General features: G+C 43.3%; 1 protein-coding gene and 2 long non-coding RNA genes across 6 annotated transcripts; 2 read left to right on the top strand and 1 right to left on the bottom strand.

Annotated features, from left to right (window-relative positions):
* Nucleotides 1-2,317: 2,317 nt before the first annotated feature.
* On the bottom strand, nt 2,318-3,241 carry LOC306984676 (olfactory receptor 13C9-like; the record flags this gene model as incomplete). The annotated part of the gene is made up of 1 exon (XM_079586194.1): nt 2,318-3,241. One exon carries the CDS (start codon nt 3,239-3,241, stop codon nt 2,318-2,320), a length of 924 nt encoding a protein of 307 aa, XP_079442320.1.
* A 7,895-nt stretch (nt 3,242-11,136) lies between these two features.
* LOC306984678 lies at nt 11,137-12,416 on the top strand. Of its 3 annotated transcripts, XR_013794594.1 has the most exons (4): nt 11,137-11,244; nt 11,324-11,392; nt 11,470-11,560; nt 12,279-12,416. It is a non-coding gene; the product is annotated as an uncharacterized lncRNA (long non-coding RNA). The 3 variants fall into 3 exon arrangements; XR_013794595.1 differs by lacking the exon at nt 11,137-11,244 and having other exon boundaries at nt 11,272-11,392; XR_013794596.1 differs by lacking the exons at nt 11,137-11,244; nt 12,279-12,416 and adding an exon at nt 11,635-11,750 and having other exon boundaries at nt 11,272-11,392.
* Nucleotides 12,417-18,462: 6,046 nt separating this feature from the next.
* Nucleotides 18,463-19,607, top strand: LOC306984679. 2 transcript variants are annotated; one of them, XR_013794597.1, is made up of 3 exons: nt 18,463-18,583; nt 18,661-18,751; nt 19,470-19,607. It is a non-coding gene; the product is annotated as an uncharacterized lncRNA (long non-coding RNA). The 2 variants fall into 2 exon arrangements; XR_013794598.1 differs by lacking the exon at nt 19,470-19,607 and adding an exon at nt 18,826-18,941.
* Nucleotides 19,608-20,123: the final 516 nt, after the last annotated feature.

The following is a 20,123-nucleotide window of genomic DNA, read 5'->3' as shown; positions in this document are numbered from 1 at the left end:
TTTGTAAAGCTTTGTAGCTTGGATCGACATTTCAGTGACTTTTGAATTATGAGCAGACAGAGTCAATCAATGCACACAGTATTTAATAAAATGAGACTAACGAATACAGAATTCTACATTTACACACTTAATACATAGGCTACATGTACAAAATGAAAGAGAGAGAATCAGAGAGAGTGTGAGGACGACTCGTAGCAGACGCGCGGAGATGCGAGAGAGAGAGAGAGAGAGAGCGAGAGAGAGAGAGAGAGAGCGAGAGAGAGAGAGAGAGAGGCCGGACACCATGTGCGAACCCAAAATCACGGCCGGACATGTCCGATGCTCGTGGCTACCTGTACGAGCCGCAATACAGCGAGGAACAGTTGTGGATGATGGAGGAACAAGAAGCGGCCGGAGCAGCTGCTGCAGCAGAGGAGCAAGACCTGCTTGGCGGTCAGGGGGAAGAGCTGCAGGAAGGCCTAACGACTTAGGCCGACTCGGAGCAGGAACGTGCCGGGCGCGCTGAGATTTGGGTGTGAGACCTGCCGTCTCGTAGAGTGAAAGTGCAGAAGGGAGAGAGAGATAGAGATCACCGAAATTATTGTAAGATAGAAAATTTTCAAACACAAAACCTGTGAAAGCCAACACGGAATTAAATCTCCCTAAGAGGGGGTAAACAGTCTTAGTTTAAAAGCTCGTTGGAGTTATACTAGCATAGTTCCTTTGCGTTCGCGTTCCTTCGTGTTTCCGCAGCTCGCGCAGGTCGCGGGAGATTTGAAGGTCTCTTAAAAGTGAAGTTACCGAAGGAATAATTCAGGCTAAGTTCGTTTCACTCTTAGGTGGAAGCGATCAAAGGAGAATTTGAAAACAAAAACAAAAGACTAAGACTAAAGAAAAGAAAAGAAGATCGTGAACACGTGTCCGACGAGCGCCGGGCGCGCGTGGAGTTGCGTGTTTGCTGCTTGTAGAAAAGGGGTCCGAGAGCGGAAGAGAGCCTTCTGTAGTTTTATAGAAGGGCTGGGTTCACGCCTCTTGTCGCGCGAACAACCAATGATCGTCTGAGAATCTGAGGCGCCAAAGTTCTCTTTGTCTTGTCAAGGCATCATCTCCATAGTTTATGATGCATGGAAATCTCCAAATACGGGTTATGCGCAACATTCTACAAAACGGGTATAACTACTTCCAGCTACTGAGGTAAACACAGCGTAGTAATAGCGACCTTTCCAGGAGCTACCCATACTATCAATTTCCGATGTACACCGTATTGCCAAACGGACGTCCAGAGCCCCGAGTACTCTATTAGACAAAGGATTTAAGGTTTACGCCTTTTTTTTTTTTTTTTAGTTTTACTCTAAAGTTTGATCAGAAAAAAAAAATGTTATTATAATAAGCAAAAATTAACAGAAAATTAACAGTTACCTCAGAGATCACCGCACCTCAGAGATCAAATACCGCTGCGGAAGTGAAAAGCGGAAATGCTTAGACCTGTTTTCCGGTTCGAACACTGGTATAAGCATTTCCGCTTTTCACTTCCGGAAGGTCTTCTTGTTTGGTGTCGGGTGTCGGAGAGAACACAACGGGGGTTTAATAGTCTCTAGCAAGAATGTGTTCATTGTTCAGATGAACCCTCATGAATTCAGCTTCATACACTACAGTATAGCATGTGTGAAGTCAAGATTTTGTGAACATTTTAAAAATAAGACGGATACAACATGGATGTGTTATCTATTTGTCCCTGACATACAATCACCTTCATGGCATTTGTTTTATAAAAATCAATTGCCCATCGCTTTTTTTCTTTTAAGCATGTTTTTAATAATTCAGCACAATATGAATAATTCCTTTGTGTTCTGTGTAAGTATATTTGCACAATGTAACTCTTTCTTGTTTGATATTGCTTAATTACGTAGTTTTTTTAAAAACCAAATGAAAAGACAAAAAGGATGGTGTGATTCAATTATCATGGCCTGTTAAATCTTTTTAGCCTTTATTAAAACTCAAAACTTTCCCAATGTACACATGGTAACTCTTTACCTAATATATACTGGATACTCTTTTTTTTTTTTTTTCAATGCCTCTTCTCTATTACCCAATCCAAGCTTCTTGCAACAATAACACATCATTAACCTTTTTAGCTGCTGCTTATGTGATAAGCCTTGTATGTGAATTACAGTATTTTTCTGTAGAGACATATTTACCATAAATGCTAATTGTTCTTAGAATTTGCACATGCCTATACACACAATAAAATAGTAAAATAAAAAAGTTATTATTTTCAAAAAATTGGTAGAGTTATTTTAAGGACATGAATAAATAAATGAAATCACTTTGTATTAACTTAATTTCTAAAAAAAATTAAGATTCGTTGTCTTAATTCCTTGGCTTGTAAACCATATATTAGAGGGTTTAACATTGGTGGAAAAACATAAAACATTAAAATGGATATTTTCCTAGTTTCAGCATATACAGGGAAACGATGGAGAAAAATCCCGACAGATCCAGAGATCAGCATGATTATATAAACAGTCAAGTGAGTGCTGCAGGTTTTTATGGCTTTGCTGTTGGTTGCTTTGTTTTTGCCTTTAAAGCAGATCATTGCTATTTTGAAGTATGTTGATGCCACACTACACATTGATGAGGCATTTAAAACCACAGTAAAAGTTAATCCATATACATTATTAATAACTGTATCTTCACAGGACAGTTTAAATATCGAAGCATTGTCACAAAAGTGGTTTTGAATCACGGATCTACAGTGAGACAGGCGCACACTGAGGCCGATCAGAATTCCCACCAGCACTATTGCAGTACCCCAGGCTCCTGCCGAGAGTTTAACCACCATGTTATTGCTCATTATTGTTGGGTATCGCAGTGGATTGCATATGGCCACATATCTGTCAAAGGCCATGATTATTAGCACAGTGTGAGATACTGTACCATTCAAATGTAAACAATAAGCTTGAATAACACACCCCACATATGTGATGTAACGTTCTGAGGGATCTTTTAAGAAATCCCTCAACAATTGTGGCAAAAGAGCAGTTGACCCCAAAACATCGTTCAGTGTCAAGTTGCAGAAAAGAACATACATAGGCTGGTGTAAATGTTTATCTGCTGTGATCTGAATCATCATCCCAATGTTAGATACCATTACAAATATGTAAACCATCAAAATAAGGATAAATGCAGGTAAACTTGACTCATTTGTAACTTGCAGTCCCTCCACCAGTAGCACACTGTATTTGAATGTTTGGTTGTCCATCTGTAATCTAAACAAAACATACAGGTAAATATATATATAAGATATAAAACTATATCTAACAGAAAAAACATATAATACAAACTATAACACCTTACAGGAGCATAATCTTCTTTTCTCTGAATAAAGATTAGTTTGCTTGGTCATTTTAAATGTGTGTCAAGTTTTGTGTTGTCATCCTAAGAGTGCATACACTCTTTGCTGTGATTGGTGTGTTGCTGGTCACATAGGAAAAGGCACGATTCTGCTCCAAAACATGTTATATAATTAGTGAGTCACTTAAAACTCAAATTCTTGTTACATTTGTTTATTTATCTTTTCTTTTAATATATATATATACAGTCATGGCCAAAATTGTTGGCACCCCTGGTAAATATGATCAAAACTGGCTGTAAAAAATAAATCTGCATTGTTTATCCTTTTGATCTTTCGTTCAAAAAATTGCCAAAATTCTAACCTTTCATTGAAGCAAGAGAATTGAAAGTGGGGCTAAATCACATTATGAAATAAAAAAATTTCTCCAAAACACGTTGGCCACAATTATTGGCACCCTTTTATTAAATACTTTTTGCGACCTCCTTTTGCCAAGATAACAGCTCTGAGTTTTCTCCTATAATGCCTGATGAGTTTGGAGAACACCTGACAAGAGATCAGAGACCATTCCTCCATACAGAATCTCTCCAGATCCTGCAGATTCCCAGATCCATGTTGGTGCTTCTTCTCTTCAGTTCAGCCCACTCATTTTCTATAGGGTTCAGGCCAGGGACTGGGTTGGCCATTGCAGATCTTGGTTTTGTGCTCAGTGACCCATTTTTGTTTTGATTTTGATATTTGTTTTTGGATCACTGTCCTGTTGGAAGATCCAAACATGGCCCGTTATAAGATTTCTAGCACAGTCTGTTAGGTTTCGATTTTTTATCTGTTGGTATTTGATCCAATCCATGATGCCATGTATCTGAACAAGATGTCCAGGACCTCTGGCAGAAAATTAGGCCCACAGCAGTAAAGATACAGCAGAGTATTTCATTTTACACATGGGGTACTTTTTTATCCCTGTGTGCACCAAACCCATTTTAAGTGTTTGCTGCCAAAAAAGCTATTTTTTTGGTTCCTCTGTCCATAGAACGCTTGAAAAAGTACCTGACACAACTGGCACTTCAAACGGGACGGGTTCTATGGTCAGATGAAACAAAAAAAATAGCTTTTTTGGCAGCAAACACTTAAGATGGGTTTGGTGCACACAGGGATAAAAAAGTACCCCATGTGTAAAATGAAATACTCTGCTGTATCTTTACTGCTGTGGGCCTAATTTTCTGCCAGAGGTCCTGGACATCTTGTTCAGATACATGGCATCATGGATTGGATCAAATACCAACAGATAAAAAATCGAAACCTAACAGACTGTGCTAGAAATCTTATAACGGGCCATGTTTGGATCTTCCAACAGGACAGTGATCCAAAAACAAATATCAAAATCAAAACAAAAATGGTCTCTTGTCAGGTGTTCTCCAAACTCATCAGGCATTATAGGAGAAAACTCAGAGCTGTTATCTTGGCAAAAGGAGGTTGCAAAAAGTATTTAATAAAAGGGTGCCAATAATTGTGGCCAACGTGTTTTGGAGAAATTTTTTTATTTCATAATGTGATTTAGCCCCACTTTCAATTCTCTTGCTTCAATGAAAGGTTAGAATTTTGCCAATTTTTTGAATGAAAGATCAAAAGGATAAACAATGCAGATTTATTTTTTACAGCCAGTTTTGATCATATTTACCAGGGGTGCCAACAATTTTGGCCATGACGGTATATATTTATATAATTAAGCACAACATTGAGAATTCCTTTGTGTTCTCTGTAAATGTATTTTCACAGCGGAATTCTTTCTTGTTTAATATTGCTAAATTGCGGAGGTTTTTTAAAAACCAAATGAAAAGACAAAAATAATGGTGTAATTAAATTTTGATGGCCTGTTAAATCTGTTTAGCCTTTATTAAAACTGAAAACTTTCCCAATGAACACATGGCAACCTCTGATGCTTACTATGATACTTCTCTTATATTTCAATGCCTTATCTCTATTACATAATCCAATCTTATTGCAACAATAACAAATAATCATTAAATGGATACTTCACCAATTAGCATTACGCTTTGTATTAGTATAAACCCAGTAGTATTTTCGAATGACCGTGCTTCCCTCCCTCATGTCCCCCTGAGAAGAGAGATTTCTGTATTTTTTGTTTGGAAAAAATCCTCCGATGACACAAAAATCTTAATTTTTCGTCATCGGAGGATTTTTTTTTTGTCCAGAGGCTAAAAACTACAGCCAGTAGTAGGAGCTAGTTCCGCATGTTTTCAGCCCGCCCATAGAGATCTCAGATTGTACAAATAGTGTCAGCCATCTTTTTAAGCTAAGCTAACAGGCTCTTGCTCTGTGGAGAATGCTGAGTAGTAGGGGTGACCATACGTCCTCTTCATCCCGGACATGTTCGGCCGTGATTTCGAGACCGCTCAAAATGTCCGGGACTCGGCCCCCGCTCTCCACGGTCGCCATACACCATGTCCACATGCACCTTTTGCTTCAATTGGACTGAATTCACTCCGATTGGTGAATCTTAATGTAGTGTTTACATGAACGCTAAACAAGTGATCGGTTGATGTGCGTTTTAGCATTGCTAAGAAATTTCCTGTGTTTTCGTCACGGTTGGGATCCGTGTGAAGCAGAATTCATGACCTGCAAAGCTGGCACGTATGTGTCAGTGTCAAATAATAATGTAAACATAATTAATGGCGATCGTAGAAAGGTGTAATAATTAAATTCAATTATTATTATTTGCCAGCAAAGCTGACACGTACGTCACAGTGTCAAATAATAATGTAAACATACTGTAATTAAAGGCGACTGAACCCCGGACACCATGTGCGATCCCGAAATCACGGCCGGACATGTCCGATGCTCGTGGTTACCTGTACGAGCCGCAATACAGCGAGGAACAGTTGTGGATGATGGAGAAACAAGAGGTGGCCGGAGCAGCTGCTGCAGCAGAGGAGCAAGACCTGCTTGGCGGTCAGGGGGAAGAGCTGCAGACTCGAGATGTGGCGGACTAACTCGTCACAAAGACTCTTGATAAACCGGCGTCTTTTCAGTTTTGAGTGGCCTCTTTGTATCAATTATTCCGATACTGCCCTCTGTAACCGGTAGGCGTGGCTCAAGAGTGGCCTCGTAGGGCAGCGAAGCAAGTGCATTCTGGGAGTTGTTGTCTTTCATCCACATGAGCCAAAAATACATTTTCTGGCTTTTCTCAGTCTAGAAGGAACCAACTTCTAAAATAATTTCACATTTCCACTACATAAATTATATGAAACATAAATAAATACACATTCACCTTTCCAGCGGTGAAATATCCTTTTAATCTATTTAGCAGCTGCTAATGTTATCCTGAACAAATCTTAATATATAATATTGGTGAGTCACTTAAACTAATACTAGAAACTTTTTTAGTATTAGTGCGATATTTAATTGAAGTCCTTCAGGATATATTTGTCAGGTTTGTGTTCTGTTTAGTTCTTCACCTTATTTCTAAGTTACATATTTTCTTGAATTTTAGTTCTACCAGAAACACAGGCAGGTGAATGTTTGCATGGTCTTTATTCTGTACTGTATTAACAGATGGTAGTGAGTGAGCTACAGTGATTCGTGTTTAGTTGCATAGAAAAGTTATTTGGCGTAGGGCCCGTCCTTAGTCCGAATCATGAGGATGTAGATTTGGCTAATCCCTGCCTGAAGATGAAGGCAGGGGTGGAGCCTACCCCCTATGGATGGACAGGGGCCAAACTGGTGGTGGTGGGTAGGATCGAGGGGAACGTCATTATCATCAACTGTGAACAGTAAACATCTCGGTTTCGTATGGTAACCCTCGTTTCTCTGAAGGAGGGAACGGAGTCGTTCGACGGAGGAGAGGAAATGGGATCTTCGCAGAGAGACCAAACTACTTCGAGAGAAACTCACTAACGGCCCAAGTTCAATCAGGCAAATTAAGAAAGATCACGGATTTAGTCAACATGTAGGCCTATTTTACTGTAGATTGTAGATTGTGTGTAGAATTTGTAAATGTTGTGTTTTTATTTTTATTTTTTCCTTGTACATGTTAGTTAAAAATAAAACAAAATAATCTGTAATACCATACTGTAGCCACTAGATGTCTGTATAGTCCTTTACATGAATATATATTCAGGGCTGTGAAATGCTTAAAGGGGGGGTAAAATACTTAGTTTCAGTCAATCTCATGTTAATCTTGAGTACCTATAGAGTAATAGTGCGTCCTTCATATCTCCAAAAAGTCTATAGTTTCATCATATTTATAAAATAAAAATACAGCTTTCCGATTCTATCCGGAAAAAGCCGAGGTCCTTGATTCTGGGCGTGGGCGGAGCTATAGAGTCAAGCGGCTGCGGTAGCGCGCGGGAAGGTTTGCTTACCTTTTGCCACTCTCGCCACACTCCTTTGCCACCGCACTTGCCACACTTGCCACACTCCTTTGCTGTCCTGGAAATACAAACTGCATCCACTGTTCCAGTAACACTGGGTTCTTTGGGAAACTGAACAAGGTAAACTTTCCCTCACATCCCAAAACACACTTTTTTGGAGACATTCTTGACATCAACCATTCCTATTTAGCGCTGCTGCTGATGATTTCCGGTAGTAGCGCGTCGATGAGCGCGGTCTTTAGGCTTGTTTGAGATGAGCAAAATCTGCGCAGAACCGATCACCGGTGATCAGCCCGAGATGCATGCCGGTTAGAAAAGTGTCCGAGAGCCGTCCGCCTGGCTCTGATGTCATGCTGACGTATGTCAAAACACTCTCGCGATCGCAAGGCGCACGTGTCGGATTCTGCAGTTGCGCGCAGTTGCTCTCCACCGACTGCGCTGATCAAAAGCACGATGGGAAACGACTTGCTGACGACACAGCTTAATGCTCATTGGTTTAAACAACCGTGATGTATTGTTCTCTTTTAAAATGTTTGAATTTAAAACTCTGATTTCGTGTTTTTATGTATAAATTATGTGTGAGTATTCCCAAACTCTCTGACCAGATAGTGATCTCTATATGATTGTTGTCATATTTATTAAAAAATGTTTATAAAACATATGTAATTAAAGTAAAAATTATTGATAAACACGTCTTTGGTATGTAATAACAATAACGTTGAGTGTCTTGTTCATTATATTTATTTTCTAATAAAAGAAACAGAACTTAAATTACATCCAGTTTATTAGCAACACTGCACGAGCGTGAATCCCGCGATATCCATCTTTGATCTCACAGGTGTCAGATCCACTACGGGAAGAGAGAATTGTCCGGCTTGCCTGGACTTTTTTCACTCCTCCTCTCACTGCAGCCGCCTACTCTCGCAGACATTTCAGGCGAGGCAAGGCGCATCTCAAACAAGCCTTTTCTCTCCTCTGGTCGACGTGTGCGTGAACGCGCTTTTCCGAGAGCAATGCTCATATAAGGAGTTCCACTCTAGGCTACGTCATTAGATCTACGATAGAAAAAAACCAGCCGAAACGTGTTGCAACCCGGAAGTATGATTTTCAGCACAGAAATTCTCTGTTATTCGTTCAAAATAACTTTTCAAACTTTGGCCATTATTAGCATGAGAATCCATCTCTTTAACACTGTAAACAACTCTGAATACATGAAACACAATTGTACCCCCCCCCCCCCCTTTAATAAATAAAAGTTATCTTTAAAAAAATATATATATATTTGACCTTGAAGTAATCAGATTACATTACTTTCACATTGTGGTACTTGGATTAGGTTACTCAATATTTTTTTATGAAGTCATTTTTAACTGTAACAGAATACATTTTTAAAGTAACCCTCCCAAGCCTGCCTGGGACTCCCCTGGCTACAGAAACACTCTCCTTCGATTTCCTGGTCCAATTGGAGATATCCTCAAATGGAGTAAGTATTGATTCCAGAATTGCCTTCAACTTCCTTTGAAAAGATCCAAAAAATGATCTCCATCCAGTGGAAGCGGTACTCTCTCAGCGGCCAGCTGAGTCAAGTCAAGTCAAGTCAAGTCATCTTAATTTATATAGCGCTTTTAACAATGTAGATTGTTTCAAAGCAGCTTTACAGTGATAAACGAATAATTTAAGGTAACAGAGATTGATCTGTAGAGTGGTACAGGGATCCTCCATAGGGAGAGGCTAGTTGGCACTTCAGCACTGCGTTGTCATCGGGTCCAAACGAAGGTCCTTCGTCAGATCTGGATACGGCCTGGATCCGGCAGGCTGCGGGAAAACCTCGGGATAAACAAAGACACTAAAATGAGCGTAGATGCCATTCTTCTTATGATGTAACGAGTGCATCGATTTATTGGAAGTGTTCCCAGTTCCAGCTGACCTAATCTATGCAGCCTAACATTGAATTATAGAAGTCTATAATGCATTATGTGAATCCTAGGTCAAAGAGACGTGTCTTTAATCTAGCTTTGAACTGACATAGTGTGTCTGCTTCCTGGACAATGGTAGGAAGACTGTTCCAATGTTTTGGTGCTAAATAGGAAAAGGATCTACCGCCAGCGGTCGATTTTGATATTCTAGGTATTATCAACTGGCCGGAATTTTGAGATCGCAATAGACGTGAAGGACTATAATGCCTTAAGAGCATTATAGTCCTTCACGTCTACATATTTTAAAATGTATACGATGTTTAATAGGGAGCCAATGCAGTGTTGACGGAACCGGGCTAATATGGACATACTTCCTGGTTCTGGTAAGAACTCAAGCTGCTGCATTTTTGAACTAGCTGTAGTTTGTTTATTAAGCGTACAGGGCAACCACCCATTAAAGCATTACAATAATCTAGCCTTGAGGTCATGAACGCATTAACTAATATTTCTGCATTTGTCAATGAGAGCATATGGCATAATTTAGATATATTTTTAAGATGGAAAAATGCGGTTTGACAGATACTAGACACATGACTTTCAAATGAAAGATTGGTATCAAAGAGCACACCGGTTCCTAACCAACGACAAAGACTTAACAGAGCAGCCATCAAGTTTTAGACAGTATTCTAGGTTATTACGTGAGAGTTTTTTATCCAATAATTAGAATCTCTGTTTTTTCAGAATTTAGTAGTAGGAAATTACTAGTCATCCAATTTTTTATATCAGCTATGCATTCTGCTAATTTTGTGAATTGGTAGATTTCGTTAGGTTTTGAAGAAATATACAGCTGAGGTATCATCGGCATAACAGTGAAAGCTAATTCCATGTTTCCTATCTCCTAAGGGTAGCATGTACAGAGTGAACAGCAGCGGTCCTAGTACTTAGCCTTGTGGTACGCCATACTGAACTTGTGATCGATAAGACATCTCTTCATTTACTGCTACAAACTGATAACGGTCAGGTAAGTATGATTTAAACCATGCTAGTGCAATTACACTAATGCCAACATAATGTTCGAGTCTATTTAATAGAATGTTGTGGTCAATAGTGTCAAATGCAGCACTAAGATCGAGTAACACTAATAGAGAGATACAACCACGATCGGATGATAAGAGCAAATCATTTGTGAGAAATTTGTAAAAAGAGAAAATCCTCGCAGATATCATTTCTTTCTAGAAAAGAACACAGTTGTGAGGATACTGCTTTTTCTAGTATCTTTGACAGAAAAGGCAGATTCGACATCGGCCTGTAATTGACTAATTCTGTAGGATCAAGTTGCGTTTTTTTAATAAGCGGTTTAATCATAGCCAGCTTAAAGGTTTTTTGTACGTATCCTAGAGACAAAGACGAATTAATGATATTAAGAAGAGGATCTATGACATTTGGAAGTGTAACGGGATTAGCTGATTGACAGCAAATATTGGCCTATCAGCAGGGGGTACTTTCCATATAAAGGCTGATTGGTTGTCACCCGGGATGTGTCACGTCCGTTTTCCCCGTCTGTTTGCTCGTGTCGAGCTCGATTGCTCGTGTCTGTGTCCTGTAGGTAAGCGCGCTGTTGTTATGGGTTATGATTTCTGGGAATTGTTGTGGTGTGCATAACGTGGAATCGTCTCTGTTAACAGTGCAGTTTAATGGGTTGCTGCTGTTTCCCATTCGCGCTGTGTTGGATGTGCTGATTGTTCGCCTTGCAGGTATGTTTATTGTCAAGCGCTCGCTATATAGTGGTTATGGCCATGTGGGGTTAACACTCTTCTTACATACTAACTAGGCGTGATTCCCTGTATCCCATTTTGCTGTCGATGGGTATGACTGACCAATCTGTGACTATAAAGTATGCGATCTGACGTGATATCCTGAGGGTAAGTGTTAAAACACAACCATGATTGGGATTGTGATAGTATGATGACTGGTAACATTTTCTTCTGTGTTTTAGGATCCTCCTTCTCGTTCGTATTCTTCTCTCGCTCTCTGCCGTGATTCGTGAGTTGCTGCTCACGTTGTTAAAGCGCTGCGGTTGGTACAGCCGAGCTGACGCGATCCTCGTTATAACAAGGGGATTTCTCTCGCTCTCTGCCGTGATTCTGAGTTGCTGATCACGCTGTTAAAGCGTTGCGGTTGGTACAGCCGCGCTGACGCGATCCTCATTATAACAGGGGATTTCTCTCGTTCTCTGCCGTGATTCGTGAGTGCTGTTAAAGCGCTGCGTTTGACGCAGCCGCGCTGACGCGATCATCACTTCAAGGGGACTGCTCGTTTGATTTCTCATTGTGACGTTTTTAGTGCCCTGCTTCATATTGTCTTCTGTTTTTGTTCCTTTGATTTAACTCCTTTTCTTTTCTGGCTTTATTGTAAGACCAACGAAGTGGTTATTGTAATGCACGTGATTTGAGATCCATGTAACGTCATCTCATTTGTACTCATCTACTGAGTTGAAATTGCTTTGTAACAATCTCAAGACCAACTGATCCTTTTAGGTTATCATTTTTCCTTTTTATTATTTTTGCTTTATTGGTAATGTTTTTATTACCATTTCTATGTTCATTTGTATAGTTTCTTTTTGTTATTTTTCTACTGCAGGAGCTGGGGTCCCACAGCCGGAGTGCTCTTCCTCGTGGTGGTGGTTCTTCTTTATCGTGTGCAGTGTACACTTTGAGTGTGATAGGTGATTAGACTGCACGGGTGTGTGTGCGCGTGAACGTGTGCCTTGTAAAACCGAACTACAGTGATTCCTCTTCGTTGGGAGCCTCAGCCCTGCTGTCATTTGGTATTTTGCTTTACAGATATATATATCATTGCTATATTGTTTTGTGTGTTTCTTTGATCTGAAGTGGGGTTGTCAGTGTTTGCTGTGGGTTTTAGTGTCCAACATTTTTAAGCATTTTGTACTAATAAAAGTTTATATTTTGTACTATACTCACGTCTTTTGTCTACCTTTACGAGGGAACCGAACCTGTGTGCTTGACTCAGTATTTTGAGTATTTTCCCTGGGGTAGCTCCCAGGGTGGCGTAGTCGGATCTCTTTATTAATAAATCACTTGAGCTTGTCTCAATACTGCAACCACCCGCCACATTCTGGCGCAGTCGGCAGGGTTCCCTCTTGTGTAGTATAGAGACGTGGGTGTTTTTGTTGTGTTTGTTTTTTTTCCTTTCTTTGTGTTTCTGTAGGAACCAAACGAGCAGACCGTGGCAGTCCCTTTTTGTGGTTGCTCTGCACAAGTCAATCTTGCGTTATATTTGTGGTAAGTGCTTGTGCAGTTACAGAAATGGAGGATGAATTGCGTGAGTTAAGAGATTTAGTAGCTCAACTAAAAGCTGATAATGAAAGGCTGCGGCAAGAGCCAGTGTCCGTTGCACAGCCGGGTCCATCTAATGTTGCTATTCCTGTGGCTGCGGATCCCCCACGTATTGGTGCTGGTGCGTCGGCCCCGGAGCGGTTTGTTTTCATTCCCCGGGATCGTAAGTGCGCAAAGTTTAGTGGCCGGTCAGGCATTGGCATCAATGAGTGGGTGGAGGAGGCCCAGGCTTGTATGCGGCTTCGCCATCTGTCTACAGCGGATCAGGCATTTTTCTTGTTTGATCATCTGGAGGGAGAAGCGAGGGAGGAGATCCGTTACCGGTCTAGGGACGAGAGGGAGGATCCGGATCAAATTATTCAGGTTTTGCGTGATTTGTATGGTTGCACAAAGTCTTATGTAGCGCTTCAGGAGTCGTTCTTTTCCAGAAGACAGCAGGAGGGGGAGACATTGGTGGAATTCTCCTTGGCCCTGATGAGTCTTCTGGAAAAAGTTAAAAGTCAGTCGCCTCATGGTATGCCTAATAGTGAAATTTTGCTAAGAGACCAGTTTGTTGAATATGTTAACGATTGTGCTCTTCGACGTGAACTTAAGCAACTAGTGCGTCGTCAACCCACTGCTACCTTGTTCGATATTCGCAGTGAAGCTCTTCGTTGGGAAAGAGAAGGCATGCCTGGTGGAATGCGTGGTCGAAGTCAGTCTGTCCCATCCGCTTATGGCATTCAATATGGGGTGCAGGGACATCAGCATCGTAATAGCAGCGGTTCAGCAGTGTCAGAAATAAGTGAACTACGGGATATGCTTAGAAAGCAGCAGCAACAATTGAACCAGTTAACTCAAGGTATGGCTCAGCTGCAAAATCCCCCGTTACGGTCGCGACCATTTAAGGCTAATTTAATTTGCAGAAGGTGTCAGCAACCTGGTCATTTTGCCAGGGATTGCGAGGGGGAGCGGATATTGGTTCCGCCATCAGCCCGTGTGAATTCTGCTTTAACGAGGGGTGGACAGTCATCGTCTATGCAGCCGTCGGAAAACTAATTCCCACCGAGTCTCAGGGCCGCAACTTGGTTGGGAAAAAGATAGGCTCCGAAAATGTATCTGGTTCCGATTTTATGTCACGCTTTATGTCTACTTGCCCACAGCTCGTAGTATTGATGGGTGGGGTTCAGGTACCTTGCCTGGTGGACACCGGATCCATGGTGTCCACCCTTACTGAGAGTTGGTTCGTGGCTAATTTTGGGTTATGGGGTCAGGAACGGCTTAGATCGTGTCATTGGTTACAGCTTCGAGCTGCCAACGGCCTTTCAATTCCTTATATTGGTTATCTGGAATTGGATGTGGAGCTTTGTGGCCGAGTGGTTTTGGGCTGCGGTGTGCTGGTGGTCCGAGATCCTCCTGGTGGTGTGTGTGCAGCTGTTCCTGGGGTGTTGGGTATGAACATCCTGAGCCGCTGCTACCAGGAGCTCTTTGGCCAGCATGGCACAGCGCTTTTCAAACTACCCGTAGTGTCCCAGGCCCCTAATTCGGTTCTTCAGGCTTTACAGTATTGCCATCAGGTTGACGTTCAGTCGGTTTCGGATTGTGGGGGGCGAGTTAGGGTGCGGGGACGTCGGGCGTGTCGCATCTCGGGTGGCACCATGAAATTTGTTGCAGCAACCTGTTCGATGACATATTCGAGCGTTACAGTACTGTTCGAACCACCGGCTTCTGGTCTACCGGCAGGTCTGCTGGCATCTCCTTCTCTCTTAAGAGTAGATGGTGGTACAGTCTATGTGCCCGTAGTAAACGTTGGTACTATAGATGTAGTGCTGTACGCTAGCACTGTTATTGGTACGGTGAATAAGGTGGATGTGATCAGTTTGCCCCCAGAGGTTACTGAAGTTAAGACCGTTACAGCCCAGGTGAGCACGCAGGTTGGGCAGGTTTCCCCCACTGTACAAGAACAGATAGCTCTGTTCGACTTATCAGTGCTGTCCGAAGAAGAACAGGGTAAGGTTAGGGCTCTACTGGAGAAGTATGTGCAGGTGTTCTCTATGAATGACGGGGATCTGGGTTGTACCAATTTGATATCCCATGAGATCCCCTTGTTGGATGACATCCCTGTTAGGCAGCGGTTCCGGCGTATTCCTCCACCTGAGTACGAGGTGGTGAAGGCACATATCAATCAATTGTTGGAAACTCAGGTAATTAGAGAGAGCTGTAGTCCTTATGCGTCACCCATCGTCCTGGTCAAAAAGAAGGATGGTAGTCTGCGCATGTGTGTGGACTACCGGCGCTTAAATTCAAAGACTAGGAAGGATGCGTTCCCTCTACCACGTATTGAGGAGACTTTGGACTCGCTGGCTGGGGCCCGTTGGTTTTCTACCATGGACCTGGCCAGCGGGTACAACCAGGTACCTGTAGCTGAGAGGGATAAATCTAAAACTGCTTTTTGCACCCCTTTTGGCCTATTTGAGTGGAATAGGATGCCATTTGGGTTGTGCAATGCCCCAAGCACCTTCCAACGATTGATGGAGCGATTGTTCGGTGACCATCAGTGCCAGTCCCTCCTTTTATATCTTGATGATATTGTTGTCTTTTCCTCCTCGGTGGACCAACATCTCGCTCGGATGGAGGTTGTCCTGAGCCGCCTGCAGGCTGAAGGATTGAAGGCCAAACTATCCAAGTGTGCCTTTTTCAAGAAAGAGGTACATTATTTGGGGCATGTAATCTCTTCAGAAGGAGTTTCTACTGATCCTGGGAAGATAGAGGCAGTTGCTCAATGGGCGTGTCCCACCAGTGTTGCAGAGTTGCGCTCATTTTTGGGATTTGCTAGTTATTACCGACGGTTTGTGGAGGGGTTCGCCAAGTTGGCTGCCCCCCTTCACAGGCTGGTGGCCCAGCTGGCAAGCCCAAAGCACCCGAAGCGGGGTGTTCAGGAGTTTGCTGAAGCTTGGTCTTCGGAATGTCAGTGTGGCTTTGAGGGATTGAAAGGTAAGTTGACCACAGCCCCCGTGCTTGCCTATGCCGACTTTTCACTGCCTTTCATTTTAGAGGTAGATGCCAGTCATGGAGGCCTAGGGGCAGTACTTTCACAGGAGCACCAGGGCAAAGTGCGCCCTATAGCTTATGGCAGTCGCAGTCTTAGGCCCACTGAGCACAATACATCAAACTACAGCTCAATGAAACTGGAGTTTTTGGCGCTCAAGTGGGCCATGACTGAAAAGTTTAGGGAGTACTTGCTGGGCCAAAAATGCGTGGTATTTACTGATAACAACCCCCTGAGCTACCTGACTTCTGCGAAATTGGGTGCCATGGAACAGTGCTGGGCTTCCCAATTAGCGTCCTTTGATTTTGAGATCAAGTATAGATCAGGGAGAAGCAATCGCAATGCTGACGCATTGTCGCGCCAAAACTTTCCGGAGTCGGGAGGGGCACACCCGTGGTGTTCAGGTATGGCCGTTCCAGTGGCCTTGCAGCAAGCTGCCCAAGGTGGATTGGTGACCTCGGTTAACCAGGTTACCTCATTTCCTTGTACTTCCATTAGTGACATGGGTGCTCAGCAGGTAGCAGACCCAGTCATAGGAGAGTTGTTGGTGTTCTGGAGGCGCAGGTTGCCCCCAACTCCTGACGAGCGTAAGAAACTCTCCAGGTTGTCCATTATTCTGCTCCGGCAATGGGACCGCCTGGTGGAGACTGATGGAGTGCTCTACCGGCATGTGTTTCGTTCAGATGGGGGGGAGGAAATCTTCCAGGTGTTATTGCCGGCAAGTATGAAATGCGATGTCTTGACCCAGCTTCACCAACAGCATGGGCACCAGGGGGTAGAGCGTACATTCCAGCTAGTGCGCCAGCGATGCTACTGGCCTGGTATGTCGGCAGATATTGCCCGCTGGTGCCAGGAGTGTGAGCGGTGCCAGTGTGCTAAAGGTGTCCCATCTGCCCCTGGTAGTTTTATGGGGCACTTGTTGGCTGCTCGGCCTAACGACATTGTGGCCATAGATTTTACAGTGTTGGAGCCTTCGAGGTCTGGCCTTGAGAATGTACTGGTCATGACTGATATTTTCACAAAATATACCTTGGCAGTACCGACTAGAGACCAACGGGCAGAGACTGTAGCCCAGGTTCTGGTAGTAGAGTGGTTTTGTAAATTCGGAGTGCCGGGTCGCATCCACTCCGACCAGGGTCGGAATTTTGAATCCGTCCTTATTCAACAGCTTTGTGGTCTGTATGGAGTTGAGAAATCACGTACCACACCATATCACCCGGCTGGAAATGGGCAGTGCGAACGTTTCAACAGAACGTTGCATGATCTGTTGCGCACTTTGCCGCCCTCCAAAAAGGGTGATTGGCCGTTTTGTCTTCCTCAGGTCCTCTTCGCATACAATACTACTCCTCATCAGGCAACTGGGGAGTGCCCATTCCTGTTAATGTTTGGACAGGAACCCAGACTCCCTGTTGACTTTCTACTAGGCAGAGTCCAAGAGCCATTGGCTGGCGGTGTTAATAGGTGGATTCTGGAGCAGCAGGATCGGTTGCAAGTGGCGTTTAAGGGTGCTGGTGAACGGATGGGTGCTGCAGCCGGTCGGCGAAAGGCCCGGCATGACCTGCAGGTGAAGGAAGCACCACTGAAGGAGGGTCAGCTGGTATACCTCCGCAATCATAGTGTGAGGGGTAGATGTAAAATCCAGGACCTGTGGAGCTCAGTGGTGTACCAGGTAATGAGGGCACCTAAAGCAGGTGGGGCAGTATATACCATTGCTCCCATTACAGATCTGGGAAAAGTCAAGAATGTGCACCGATCTTTGCTAAAGGCTCAGATCTACCAGGACCTGCCGATTGGGTTGTCTGATAGTTCGGATAGTCCAGTGGCTGAGTCTGTGCATTCCCTGGAAGAGGGGTGTGATGAGGATCTGTTTGTCCTGGTGACTGAGACACCACAAGGTAGAGGTAGGGCGAGGTTACAGGACATTGTTCCTCCCCTCCCTCAGACATCTGGTGCTCTGCGAAATGTGGAGACCTACGGGGTAACAGAGGGTACTATGGTTGAGATGGGTTTACCATCATTGGTAGTGCCTTCTAACTCACTAGAGGATGGTGAGGGTATGGTGAGAAGGACTGGGCGGAGAAATGCAGGTCAACACTCTAATAGGCATCACCTTCCTCGGACAGTGGGTACTGGTTCAGTGTCCCGAATAGTGAGTAGTATGGATGGTACCCTGTTTCGGCCTTGGAACTGAGAGTTCCTGGGTAGGAGTTTGTCTGGTTCACCGTCGGGGCGACGTTGCAGAAACTGGTGGTGGAATGTAACGGGATTAGCTGATTGACAGCAAATATTGGCCTATCAGCAGGGGGTACTTTCCATATAAAGGCTGATTGGTTGTCACCCGGGATGTGTCACGTCCGTTTTCCCCGTCTGTTTGCTCGTGTCGAGCTCGATTGCTCGTGTCTGTGTCCTGTAGGTAAGCGCGCTGTTGTTATGGGTTATGATTTCTGGGAATTGTTGTGGTGTGCATAACGTGGAATCGTCTCTGTTAACAGTGCAGTTTAATGGGTTGCTGCTGTTTCCCATTCGCGCTGTGTTGGATGTGCTGATTGTTCGCCTTGCAGGTATGTTTATTGTCAAGCGCTCGCTATATAGTGGTTATGGCCATGTGGGGTTAACACTCTTCTTACATACTAACTAGGCGTGATTCCCTGTATCCCATTTTGCTGTCGATGGGTATGACTGACCAATCTGTGACTATAAAGTATGCGATCTGACGTGATATCCTGAGGGTAAGTGTTAAAACACAACCATGATTGGGATTGTGATAGTATGATGACTGGTAACATTTTCTTCTGTGTTTTAGGATCCTCCTTCTCGTTCGTATTCTTCTCTCGCTCTCTGCCGTGATTCGTGAGTTGCTGCTCACGTTGTTAAAGCGCTGCGGTTGGTACAGCCGAGCTGACGCGATCCTCGTTATAACAAGGGGATTTCTCTCGCTCTCTGCCGTGATTCTGAGTTGCTGATCACGCTGTTAAAGCGTTGCGGTTGGTACAGCCGCGCTGACGCGATCCTCATTATAACAGGGGATTTCTCTCGTTCTCTGCCGTGATTCGTGAGTGCTGTTAAAGCGCTGCGTTTGACGCAGCCGCGCTGACGCGATCATCACTTCAAGGGGACTGCTCGTTTGATTTCTCATTGTGACGTTTTTAGTGCCCTGCTTCATATTGTCTTCTGTTTTTGTTCCTTTGATTTAACTCCTTTTCTTTTCTGGCTTTATTGTAAGACCAACGAAGTGGTTATTGTAATGCACGTGATTTGAGATCCATGTAACGTCATCTCATTTGTACTCATCTACTGAGTTGAAATTGCTTTGTAACAATCTCAAGACCAACTGATCCTTTTAGGTTATCATTTTTCCTTTTTATTATTTTTGCTTTATTGGTAATGTTTTTATTACCATTTCTATGTTCATTTGTATAGTTTCTTTTTGTTATTTTTCTACTGCAGGAGCTGGGGTCCCACAGCCGGAGTGCTCTTCCTCGTGGTGGTGGTTCTTCTTTATCGTGTGCAGTGTACACTTTGAGTGTGATAGGTGATTAGACTGCACGGGTGTGTGTGCGCGTGAACGTGTGCCTTGTAAAACCGAACTACAGTGATTCCTCTTCGTTGGGAGCCTCAGCCCTGCTGTCATTTGGTATTTTGCTTTACAGATATATATATCATTGCTATATTGTTTTGTGTGTTTCTTTGATCTGAAGTGGGGTTGTCAGTGTTTGCTGTGGGTTTTAGTGTCCAACATTTTTAAGCATTTTGTACTAATAAAAGTTTATATTTTGTACTATACTCACGTCTTTTGTCTACCTTTACGAGGGAACCGAACCTGTGTGCTTGACTCAGTATTTTGAGTATTTTCCCTGGGGTAGCTCCCAGGGTGGCGTAGTCGGATCTCTTTATTAATAAATCACTTGAGCTTGTCTCAATACTGCAACCACCCGCCACAGAAGCATCTCTTTCAGTAGCTTAGTCGGTATAGTTCTTATTCGATCTACGTCATGAATGTTCGTGGCGGCAATGTTGTTGACATAGAACCCACGGCAACTGTCAGTCTGTCAATTGAAAAGGAAGGCAGGGTCGGTATTATCCATGGTATTATTATCGCTG

The sequence above is a fragment of the Phoxinus phoxinus genome (genome assembly GCF_949152265.1).
Source record: "Phoxinus phoxinus genome assembly, chromosome: 17".
Classification (NCBI taxonomy): Eukaryota; Metazoa; Chordata; class Actinopteri; order Cypriniformes; family Leuciscidae; genus Phoxinus; species Phoxinus phoxinus.
Note: the sequence above shows the minus strand (reverse complement) of the source record. Positions and strands in the feature narration are given on the sequence as shown.